Source organism: Polypterus senegalus, chromosome 1, assembly GCF_016835505.1.
Source record: "Polypterus senegalus isolate Bchr_013 chromosome 1, ASM1683550v1, whole genome shotgun sequence".
NCBI classification, from domain to species: Eukaryota; Metazoa; Chordata; class Cladistia; order Polypteriformes; family Polypteridae; genus Polypterus; species Polypterus senegalus.
The window spans coordinates 196888172-196900829 of NC_053154.1; the positions used below are offsets into that span (position 1 = coordinate 196888172).

Consider the following 12658-nt stretch of genomic DNA (forward strand, 5'->3'; position numbering starts at 1 on the left):
GTACCTTAACAAGCTTTCATATGACACTCCGACGGTGGGCTACGACTCGCCTTTTCACGGCGACTTAATATCTTGACTTGACAACTTTTTTATTTTGTGCACTGTGCGACTTTGTCAACTTGAGCTTTCGAGTTTCTCCGACACTCTATGCCACTTGATAAACTTTCTTTTGTTGTTTATACCACTGTTTAAACCAACAAATAGTATGTTTTTCCTTACCTCCACTTGGTATTCACTGAAATTCTTCTGTTTCCCCCCCCGTGCTTTTGCCATTGCCTTTTCACAGAGCGCTGAGCTTAAGGTCTATTTATATTGATTTACATATTCAAAGAGGCATAATTCTGGGAGGAGACTGGGCGGGACAGCAGGTGCATGCACATGCGTTACTTTTCATGCTGACTGGGATTTATGTAGTGGAAGAGCATGGAATTTGGCGTTCGTACAGATTTAGGCATCTGGATTTTTTTGTGCATATGCACATTTCCACTTTTGTCCGTACGCCATGTTATAGTGTCAATTCTTCGCACGACGTTATGCATGAGGCCCCAGGTCAGTATAGGGAGGAAAAAAGACATTATGACAAAGTGCCAACCATCAGAGAGGTGGTAGAATTACAGTCACGAGAGCCCTTCAGCCTTTACTTATGTGCATGTGTGTGACAACAAAAAAATAAAAGCTCCAGCTGAAAAGATGTTGAAGAAAATAAACCTGCAGGGATCCCATGGCCAAATGACTACCAAGTCCTTACTGGGCATTCTGCCAAACACAAATGTGATCAAGTAGTTTATTATTGTTTTAAGCTTCGTCTTAGAACATTCAATGTAGTGGGTCTCACAGTATCCACATTTCTTCAGACATCTTGGATGGCTACAGAGTAATGTGTCTTTAGTGTCTATCTCTTAATGGGTAGTTGATAGGTGTTTCTTTCTGTCAGATAAGTGCCGTTATTTATACGTTTCAACCATGGATCATTCTTTGGAAGCACATCAATGTTCTAAGTATGGATAATCATTTTATAAACCCCTAGTGGAGCTTGTACAAGTGTCAGTTACCCCACCTAATGGGGAAAAATTTCAGTTTTATACTTTGAAAATAAGCAAGCTGTAGTAAAAATAATGGGAGTTCCCATTTTCTTTAAGATCATGTGCACCTAATAGCATTTGTTTTTAACTACTTTGTTTTGCACAGAGAAAAAGAGTTTTCACAAAGAATTAACAATGGTTTGCAGTTGAGATAAAACTCTTTAGGAGGCTTGAAGCTAGCTTTTCAAAACCAAAATACTGTATTTAAATGCATCTTTATTTGTTATGTATATTGCAAAGAGCGGATAAGCAAAGGGAATGGATACTTTTTTAATAGACTGCTAAACTATCTAAAATGTTTCTTGTGGACAGTGATTAGAAGGTTGGTCTGAACTCTGTTAAATATAAATTGATTAGCTGAATTATATGAAAGGAAGAACCGCCAGTTTAATTTAATAATTTCATGTGTAGAAGAGGTCTGTCTCACAAAAGAAATCAGTTTAGTTTTTACAGATCAAAGAAAAAAAATGAATAGGCATGTGAAAAGATGAGCTCTTTTTCCTAACTTCCATGGAAGATACTGCTATTCCTATATGGATATTTTGATCATATTTAGTTTCTTTGAACTTTTTTACTCTCAGATGTCACTTTAATAAAACTGATGATTTTTGTGCCTTCACAGATTAATGTCCTGCAGTCCAAGAGGCGCTCAGAAATCTTAAAGTCGGTGAGCATTGATCCTTTTTATTTAACTAACACTTTTTGACTGTTCTCTAAATGAAAGAAGCCAGTTAACAGAATGGTATAGAATACAGAACTAATGGTCTTTAATTTTTCATTTATCTGCAGATGCTATCCTTCATGAATGCACAGCTCGACTTTTTCCATCAGGGTTACAGCCTTTTCAGTCAGTTACAGCCTGTCATGAAAGAGCTGGGAGGCCAAGTGAGTCTACCTATTAATAGTTCTTCCTTGTTAGCTTAATTTGGAATTCAAATTGGTATTTATTTTAAATTATTTTTGAAATGTATTTCATACTTTAATTGGTTAAGTACAGGCCCACCTTGTATGTGGATGGTGTTTAAATGACAAAAGTCAAAGCTAACGTATGGAGCCATTTTAATGTGACTAACGTAATCCTAGAGACCCATACTTATCCTAAAAAGCATTTGATAAATCAAGATGTAACTTATGAATTCTGAATCACTGATTTATTGATTCAGACATCAGGAGTAAAAAAACACTTCAAGTTTGGCATGTTAGCATGGATTCAGATTCATAAACACAGTTCAGTGGAAAAATTACCTTATGTCAGATGAGCCACCATTTCATTCTGTTTCCTTAAATGCTAATGAGACGTAGGTTTACTTTTACCATTGAATAGAAACAGGAAATGGTTGTGCGTCAGACATTCAAAGGAAACTGAGGAATGGGAGTGAATTCCCAGCATGAAATGTTTGTGCTGTTTATAAGAACACAAGCATAAAATGTGTATGTGTCTGAATTAAGACAGCCACTCATGGTGGTCAAGCAGCTTTACCTTGGACCTAAAATCAGCTGTGAACCTACTGGAAAATGAAGCTGCATAAATTGGAACACATTTGTCAAGAAATATGGAAGAATTGCCAACAGGTGAAGTGTTCTATTTACTTTAACTCAATAGTTATATAGAAAGGTACAAGTGTGGTTATAAATTTGTGATTTGTATTGTGGCAGATTCAGATGTTGAATGAAAACTCTGCTTCTTAAACTCTATTTAAAGAAAATCAGTGTCATCTTAAAAAAAAGGTTTTCTTTCCATTAATATTGGCAAAATTTAAAGATTGTGTGTTTTTTATATTTCTTTACTTATCGATTTTAAGTATTAATTGTCTTGTGGTAATGCTATACATTTTTCATCCTATATAGTTATGCTTTTTATTGATGAGGGCTCTTTCCAGTTATTCTGTGTTTGTTAATTTGATATAAAATTACTCTATAATAAATGGTACCATCAAGGGTATGGTAAATCAATCAAGAAATTGTGCCCTTATTTTCTGGTGTTATGTTAAAAACTTTTCTGTTCCGTGTTGTGTACATATTCTTTTATTGGTCAAAATTATATTCAGTTTTCATGACAGCTTAATCTCATTAGCAATTTTCAGGGACATTGGGAGGTAATCCTAGCAGAACCCTCAAAATGAACCTCTAGCTAGATGACATTTCTTTTTTGGCTCTCGGAGTTTTTTTAATAAGTGTACATTTATGTTTCTGATGTAGGAATTAGGAAGCATTACTAAATACTGTAGCTAAAAGTAAAGCATTAGACAAGTAATTGTATGTTTACTAGGATTTCTTTTTTAGACATGTAAAAAGGGATCCATCTGGCAGTTGCTCTGCATGTCAATTCTATAGCCTGTAAATTGAGGAAAAAAATGATACAATAAGGTAGAGGTGTCAAACTACAAATCTGGGGCCTCATGGCAAAATGGTGTGTACGTACAAAAATGTTGCGTACCCCCGTTTTCACGCTGAAATCGCGATGTATAAAACCTAAACTTGGCGTAAAGCCACACACATTTTCATGGTAGCTCCAACCCTGGTGTATGCAAGTTCTCTGCTCGGTTTTGCAAACTGGCTGCACCCAGCGTCAGAGCAGTGCTACTGTTCCTGTGCGGTTACCCTTTCTTTTTAAATCCACATCCCTGAAAAGGCATTATCATATACACTGATACTAACTGCATATTGTTTATTAATTTATGGCATCTGATTGTAATTAACCTGTAACAATATAATGATTCAGGGAATAGTCAAAGTATTCCAAATACCATAGCTGCTTTAGTGTTGTTACTCTCACTGCACCTTCTTCTTCTCCTTTCAGCTGCTCCCGCTAGGGTTTGCCACAGTGAATCATCTTTTTCCATATTACTCTAACTGCACAACTCGGAGTATTTATATCACTGTATCTGAGTGTGGAATCACAGATCTACAGCAGCTGATCAGAAAGAGAAGTATTGGTATACAGTTCCAAGCACACACTGCCTCAGCCATGCGGTCTATTGAAATGCTCGCACACGACAAACGCTTCAGAGCCTTTCCTGTACTGACCTCGCGGTTCAGAAACTGTTTCATCCCAAGAACTATAAACGCAATCAATCAGTCCATCAAGTGCTCCTTGTAGAACTGTTTGTACTTATTAGTACAATGACCTCACTGCACACTTGTGATACAGTTATAATATTGCACAACCTGAGCCACTTTATAAAGCGTGTATTTACATATGATGACGATATTATTAAGATGAAATGCAGCAAAATATGTTTATTATTTTATACAGATAAAACTTTAACTTCATTTAAATAATCTATATTGTTAATAATTAAACACGTGAGGACACGGTGTCGCTGCGCTAACAAGGAGCTGGTGCTCCATTCACGAATTGTACCTGCGTCGCACAGATTTAGGCATCTGGATTTTTTTGTGCGTACGCACATTTCTGCTTTTCTCCGTATGCCATGTTATAGTGTGAATTCTTCGCACGGCGTTAGGCAAGAGGCCTCTGGAGTTTTTTTCTTTTTGCATCGGACATTTTTTACACCATTTGCCATTGTCCAGAGATGGTCACTGCTGAGACCTGTTCGATTTGAATTTTTATCTTTTTTCCATAAAACATTAGATTTACTTTACTACAAACATGGAATAAGTAACATACAAAAATATCTATTTTTTAAAATAAAATATTCCTTTAATTTTAATGTACTTGTTTAATTTTTTTTATCCTTAACCATTAGCCAAACAGTAATGACATGCAAGGTGGGCTAACATGATCCAGTCTAATTCAGGGGTCTTATTCCATCTTGGAGGGCCACCATTTTTCCTTCAATCTCTTATGTAACTGTTAATTAAGTCCATCATTTAATTCATTGGCTTGTTCGTGTTCTCTTTGTTACACCAGTCATTACCAAAACTGATTTTCTTTTTTTCCCCTCTTCCTCAGATCTTCACTTTTTTCTTTTTAGTTATTTTATTCAAACAAATATTGTGTGAAAGGCACAGGTGTAAATGTGGAAATATTAGGATGTACTTACACTAGGGATGTTTGTTTTGTACTGTGCCCGATCATGATTGTCCCAACCCCCAACCCCTCATTGCTGGCCTGCACTCACAGCGCGCTTTAATGTTTTGGGCCTGGGCACACTTAGGTCATCACCATGAATCCTTCCTAAATCCTACTGAACCTTGCCCAGGCACATGTCTTCCAGGGATGCATGGAGCGATCACACTAGTCAATTGAACAAGTCTATGGGGGGGTTACAGTCAGACAAACATGCTCGGGCATGGAATTAATTGCTAGTGTGACTATATCCTAAGTTAGCTGGTCATCTGTTGACTCACCTTGAATTTTATTATTGTTTGGCTGCTGGTTAAAGAAAAAATGAAAATACAACTCAATCGAAATCAACATAATATAGTGTGAATTATTAGCATTAGTAATTGATTACTAAAGAAGAAAGTGGCTGGGAGAAAAACCTGCAACACTTTTGGCCCACTAGAAACTGAGTTTGAACCCTCTAAAATAAGGTGACACTTATTTTGATGAGACCTTTTCCAGAAAACTTTGAGCCTTCAAAATCCTACCAGCAATCACTTAAAATTACCAGGTTTAATGAATTGCATATTAGTTGGTTTATTTTGCAGGTTGATCCTATAAGACATGGTCATACTGCAGAACACATACTGTTTGAATGTTTGCTAGTGTTTTTTTTTACTTTCTTGACCATTTGCCTTGTATCATGCCTTACCTAGTAAGTTCTTTCTTTGTTTTTTTGAAATAGCTGGACCAGTTGGTGGTTGATGCAGCAAAGGAGAAAAGAGATATGGAACAAAAGCACTCAACGATCCAACAGAAGGTAAAAGTGGCGGATCAGAGTAGGGAATGTAGACTAGAAATTCACACGATACATTTCTCCAGACTTCAGCTATAATATTGTATATTCATGTAAAAATATAAACACAATAATATTTAAAACCTGAAGAGAGTGTTTTTAGGAACTATGTTCCTATAGGAACTATAAAAAATATAAAATAAAAAAACTTTTTTTGAAAAAGTAATTAGTAAGGGAAACTGAAAAACATCTAAACATCCAGTGTTTAGATAATTAGAATGTTTGTATTTTGTCACTCAGCTGTTAGTTATAACTTTAAACATCTTCTTTTGGCTGCTCCCATTAGGGGTTTGCCACAACAGATCATCTTCCATATCTTTCTGTCCTCTGCATCTTGTTCTGTTACACACATCACCTGCATGCCCCCTCTTACCACATCCATAAACCTTCTCTTAGGCCTTCCTCTTTTCCTCTTACCAGGTATTTCTATCCTTATCATCCTTCTCCCAATATACTCAACATCTCTCATCTGCACATGTCCAAACCAACGCAATCTCACCTCTCTGACTTTGTCTCCCAGCCATCCAACTTGAGCTGACCCTCTACTGTACTCATTTCTAATCCTATCAATCCTCGTCACACCCAGTACAAATCTTAGCATCTTTAACTCTGCTACCTCCAGCTCTGTCTCCTGCTTTCTGGTCAGTGCCACCATCTCCAACCCATATAACATGGCTGGTCTCACTGCTGTCCTGTAGACCTTCCCTTTCACTCTTGCTGAAACCCGTCTGTCACAAATTACTCCTGACACTCTTCTCCACCTATTCCACCTGCACTCTTTTTCACCTCTCTTCCACAATCCCCATTACTCTGTACTGTTGATCCCAAGTATTTAAACTCATCCACCTTTGCCAACTCTACTCCTTGCACCCTCACCATTCCAATGACCTCTTTCTCATTTACAGACATGTATTCTGTCTTGTTCCTACTGACCTTCATTCTTCTCTCTAGAGCATATCTCCACCTCTCCAGGGCCTCATCAACCTGCTCCTTACTATCGCTACAGATCACAATGTCATCAGCAAACATCATAGTCCACGGGAACTCCTGTTTAATCTCGTCTGTCAACCTGTCCATCACCATTGCAAATAAGAAAGGTCTCAGAGCCCTGATGTAACCCCACCTCCACCTTGAATGCATCCGTCACTCCTACCGCAGGCCTCACCACGGCCACAATTCCCTTGTATATATCCTGTACAGCTCTTACATACTTCTCTGCCACTCCTGACTTCCTCATACAATACCACAACTCCTCTCGAGGCACCTTGTTATATGCTTTCTCCAGTTCCAAAAAGGCGCAATGCAACTCCTTCTGGTCTTCTCTATACTTCTCCATCAACATCCTCAGAGCAAACATCACATCTGTGGTGCTCTTTCTCTGCATGAAACCATACTGCTGCTCACTAATCATCACCTCTTTTCCATAAGTGTGGTTCATCAATTTTATCCCCCTGTAGTTACTATAGTCCTGCATATCCCCCTTATTCTTAAATATCGGCACCAGTACACTTCTTCTCCACTCCTTAGGCATCCTCTCACTTTCCAAGATGCCATTAAACAATCTGGTTAAAAACTCCACTGCTATCTCTCCTAAACACCTCCATGCTTCCACAGGTATGTCATCTGGACTAATGGCTTTTCCATTCTCCATCCTTTTCATAGCTATCCTTACTTCCTCCTTGCTAATCCGTTGCACTTTCTGATTTACTGCCTCCACATTATCCAACCTCTTCTCTTACTCATTCTCCTCATTCATCAGCCTCTCAAAGTACTCTTTCCATCTGCTCAACACACTCTCCTCACTTGTGAGTACGTTTCCATCTTTATCGTTTATTACCCTAACCTGCTGCACATCTTTCCCAGCTCGTCCCTCTGTCTAGCCAATCGGTACAGGTCCTTTTCTCCCTCCTTAGTATCCAACCTCTCATACAACACATCATATGCCTATTCTTTAGCCTTTGCCACCTCTCTCTTCACCTTGCGCCTTATCTCCTTATACTCTTGTCTACTTTCTGCATCTCTCTGACTATCCCAATTCTTCTTTGCCATCCTTTCTTCTGTGTACTCTCCTGTACTTCTCTATTCCACCACCAGGTTTCCTTTTCCTCCTTCTTCTTTCCAGATGTTATGCCAAGCAACCTTCTTGCTGTCACCCTTACTACATCTGCTGTAGTTTCCCAACTGTCTGGTAATTCTTCACTACCACCCAGTGCCTGTCTCACCTCCTCCCTAAATTCAACCTTGCAATCTTCCTTTTTCAAATTTCACGATTTGACCTTTGGCTCTGCCCTCACTCTCTTCTTCTTCTTGATCTCCAACGTCATCCTACAGACCTCCATCCCATGCTGCTTAAGTACACTTTGTCCTGCCCCCACTTTGCAATCTTCAATCTCCTTCAGATTGACTCTTCTGCATAGGATGTAATCTACCTGTGTGCATCTTCCTCCACTCTTGTACGTCACCCTATGTTCCTCCCTCTTCTTAAAATACATATTCACCACAGCCATGTCCATCCTTTTGGCAAAATCCACTATCCTCTGACCTTCTTAATTCCTTTCTTTGACACCATACCTACTCATCACCTCCTCGTCTCCCCTGTTCCCTTTACCAATATTTCCATTGAAATTGACTACAATCAGCATTTTCTGTCCCTTGGGTACACTGTCCATCACTTCATCCAACTCACTCCAAAAATCTTTCTCATCCATTGCACACCCAACTTGCAGGACATGTGCACTAACATTCATCATCACACCTCCAATTTCCAGCTTCATAATCATTACTCTGTCTGACACTCTTTTCACCTCCAAAACACTCTTGATATACAGTTCCTTCAGAAAAACCCATACTCCATTTCTCCTCCTATCCACACCATAAAAGAACAATTTGAATCCACCTCAGATCCACCTTGCCTTACTCCCCTGCCATTTAGTCTCTTGCATGCACAATATATCAACCTTCCTTCTCTCCTTCATATCTGCTGTCTCCCCTTACCACTCATACTGCCAACATTCAAAGTTCCTAACCTCAGTTCCACTCTCTTTACCTTCCTCCTCTTCTTCTCCTTCTTCTTCGTCCAACAGTAACCCAATGTCCGCCAGCACTCTGTTGGCTAACAGTACTGGTGGCGGTTGTTATTAATCCGGGGCTCGACCAATCTGGTATGGAAATTTGTATTGTTGTCCGCATATTATTTTGGCAAAATTTTACATCGGATGCCCTTTCTGACTTAACCCTCCCCATTTATCCAGGCTTAGGACCGGCACAAAGAAATACACTGGTTTGTGCATCCCCTGTGGCTGAATTTATAATAACATTAAACATAAACCTTTAAAAATATATTTTTTGTTTTTTTAATGAACTATGAATAGTATAATTGTGCTGCAAATTTGATATATATCTAATGATGTTTGAAGTCAATAATGTGATTTCTATTTTTGTTTAATTTTGTCACTTATTGTCCATTCAGTTGCATTGATATATGGTATGATTTGCATGAGTGAGTATATTGCTAAATAATACTAAAACTATTAACAGATTGCATTTTCCTGGGGAAGTAGTCTGCTGTCAACTCATATGAGGATAACTTTTAGATGAATTAGTTTGATGACTGCAGAAGCAAATTGTTTTTGTTTGAAGGGTTACTGTATTTTGACAGTTGTTTTATTGATCTGTTGATTATTCTGTCCTTACGTCTTTGAATCTGTTTACTGCTATCATTTATTTTGTTTTATTGTTCTCTCTTTTGTTTAGTTAATATTTTTACTCCATAAGTTTTTATGCAGTATATCTTTTCCTTGGTTGTTTTCTAAAGTAGTGTTGCTTAATTTGTACATAATTTTTGAAAGAACCTTTGTAAACTGAAGAAGTATTTTTAAGCTATTGGAGCACAAAGTCTGAGTTTTGAAGGTTTCTTAGGCAATAACATTTAGGAACTATAAACCTCCTGTTGCATTCCTCTATGAAGTGCTCTATAATTCCAATTATCCATCCATTCATCCATTTCTTTCCAGTTTGTGTTTAGGATTTTAGAGGACTGGAAACTATGATTGGGTTCCTGGCAGGAACCAGCATTGGATGGAAGTGCCAGTTAGTTGTGGGACACAGCCTTATATACACTCACAGTTAGTCATATAGGTCCAGTTTAACGTCATTAATAAGCTTGACTTCTTTGGAATGTGGAAGGAAAACCACAATATCTTATGGAAATAAAACCATGCAGACATAGACAGAATGTACAAACACCATAAATTCTGTAACAGGCTGATTTTAAAGTCCAGGCTGTTACAGATGTGAAGCAGTGATCTTTGTGTCATGTTGTCAGCCTTTTCACTTTTATTTTAAAAAGTTATTCATTTATTCAGTTCTCTGACAAATGTCTGTTTGTCAAATTATTTTAGGTAATATATTGGTGTACTTTGAAAATTAGATTTAAATGTTGGCTGGCATCTGTGTTCCTCTTCTTTCTGTACAGTTATATTTCTTAAAAGCACCCTTGATTGATTGTTTTTTTTTTCCCCCAGGCAGCTTGTTCACACAACCGTGAACTGTTCCCTAATTTAGTCTGGAATAATGATGTTCTAGTCAGCAGTTGTACTATAGTACTTTTTATGCATTATTCAGTTATGATGAAAGAAGAGGTGTTGTATGCTTCATATGTGTAATTCGTTATACTATGTGCATTTGGCAGCTCAGGCCAGTATAAAAAATGCAAATATCCTAGTGAACATTTAATTCAAAATATTTTATTTCAGCATTTAGTTTTATATTTTAATATAGTATATTGTGGATTCTATTGCAGGTCACATGAACTTCACTGAAGCTTTTAATAAGGCTACAGTTTTAATAACTGCACTTCTAGTTTAGCCCAACTTAGACTCCTACTTTACTTCATTTTCAAACCCACTTGTTATCAAATACCCAGTGTTGGTAAAGCTTTAAGAATGATTTGGAATGATCTTTGGTTATTCCTCTTTCCATAGCAGCACAAATGCAAACCCCATTTCTTCTAATTTAGATTTAAACTACAGTGGTACCTCGGTATACATCCTAAATCCATTCCAGATCCTTTGACTTGTACCAAACAGGATGTATACTAAATGAATTTTTCCCATAAGAAATAAAGGGAAAATGATTAGATAGATAGATAGTTTATTAATTCCAAGGGTAAATTCACTAATTTATTAATAAATTAGATTAACCCGTTCCCATGAAAAAACTCCTATTGTTATTGGCATATTATACATTAATGAGGTTGTATAAAATAATTTAAACACTGTTTAATGCTAAAATACATAAATACAAAAGTAATTAGATGAAATAAATGAAAATTTAACTTCACTTTACTTTTTAATAACGTCTTTGTTTTTCACAATTGTAGATACCATCGTTCTCGGCATACGGTATGCAGCAGCCATGTCCCGGATACACATGCCACCTTCATAATTTTCAACAATCAATTCAAATGTACGCGAAAAAACACAAAATCACATGAAAATTCACACAGAGTTATAGCGCGTACTGACGCTCATGGGCAGTCGTGGCTTTGTCTCGAGAGAGGTAAACAAGGGTAGCACGCGGTGTTCTAGTAAGCGAGTCGTGTTCCAAACAGGACATATACCAAGTTGGACTTATTCCAAAGCGGACGTATACTGAGGTACCACTGTATATTGAAGACATTGCAGATATTCACAGTGAAACTGGATTTAGTTAAAAATATGAGCAACATTTCATTTAGCTAGTTTCATCTGGTGCACTTTTATTGTCTGTAACAATGCACAAGACATGATGGATTTTATACATTTAAAATGCTCTAATTATTTCAGCAGAGAATCTCTGCTAAAGAGAGCGGTGAAATGATAGAGAATTTTAATATATGTAGCCATGGCAGAGGTGGGGAATTAAGGAAGGGATCACCAGAACCAGACAGGACAAAGGATGAAGGTGTAGTGATAGTTTTTGAGGTAGAGATGCTCCCCAACCCAAAAAAAATAAGTGTTACTGTTACATAAAAATGTATGGAACTGATTTCAGACAAGGAGAAATTTAAGAAATGTTTCATAAATTTGGAAGAAACTTCGATGTGTCACTTTGACCAAACAGCAAGCAATTTGCCAACACCAAAGACAATTTAAAGTCAACTGAACAACCCGTTAGTGCAGATAATGTGCACATTTATAATGCTTTTGAGTTTATAATCTTAACAGATTACACACCACAAAAGACCCACATAATTGGTCAGCATTGTGCTGATTTGGTTCATTGCTTATAGAAGTCAATGAATGAAAATTGGGCAAATATACTGTCGCTCTTCCTCATCTTGCTTCATGATGGTGGATTCAAAGAGATGCCACAACCACCCTATTCTCCAGACCTGGCACCATCCGATTACCTGAAGCAACAAATCTATGGGATGTTCTATGCCAGAGTGTGATGAAAATATAGCTAGAGTACAGTGTTTACTGATAAGACAAAAATTTTATTTATGTGTCCTAGACAACTTTGTGAATTTTATAATCAGTGTATCACTGCTCACAAAAAAAAAAGTATTGTTTTGTGTTCCTGGGGCATCTTTTAACAATTTAAGCTCAAAACTTTTGGGTGATTCCTCTTACATGCAAATATAAATCTGGCACTTTTCGTTTTGTACTAGGGTGTTCCAGTAAATGGAATAAATTCTGAAGCAGCCAAAATGATTTGTTCCTTATGAAC

General features: G+C 37.4%; 1 protein-coding gene across 5 annotated transcripts in view; it reads left to right on the top strand.

The window, feature by feature from the left end:
• LOC120537426 (arf-GAP with coiled-coil, ANK repeat and PH domain-containing protein 2-like) overlaps positions 1 to 12658 on the top strand; it is a 177621-nt gene that overhangs the window by 105952 nt on the left and 59011 nt on the right. For all 5 annotated transcript variants that reach the window (XM_039766354.1, XM_039766374.1, XM_039766363.1 and 2 more), the window contains 3 exons: positions 1705 to 1749; positions 1872 to 1967; positions 5837 to 5911. In XM_039766354.1, coding sequence (XP_039622288.1) covers positions 1705 to 1749; positions 1872 to 1967; positions 5837 to 5911 — 216 coding nt within the window. The remainder of the gene's footprint in view (positions 1 to 1704; positions 1750 to 1871; positions 1968 to 5836; positions 5912 to 12658) is intronic.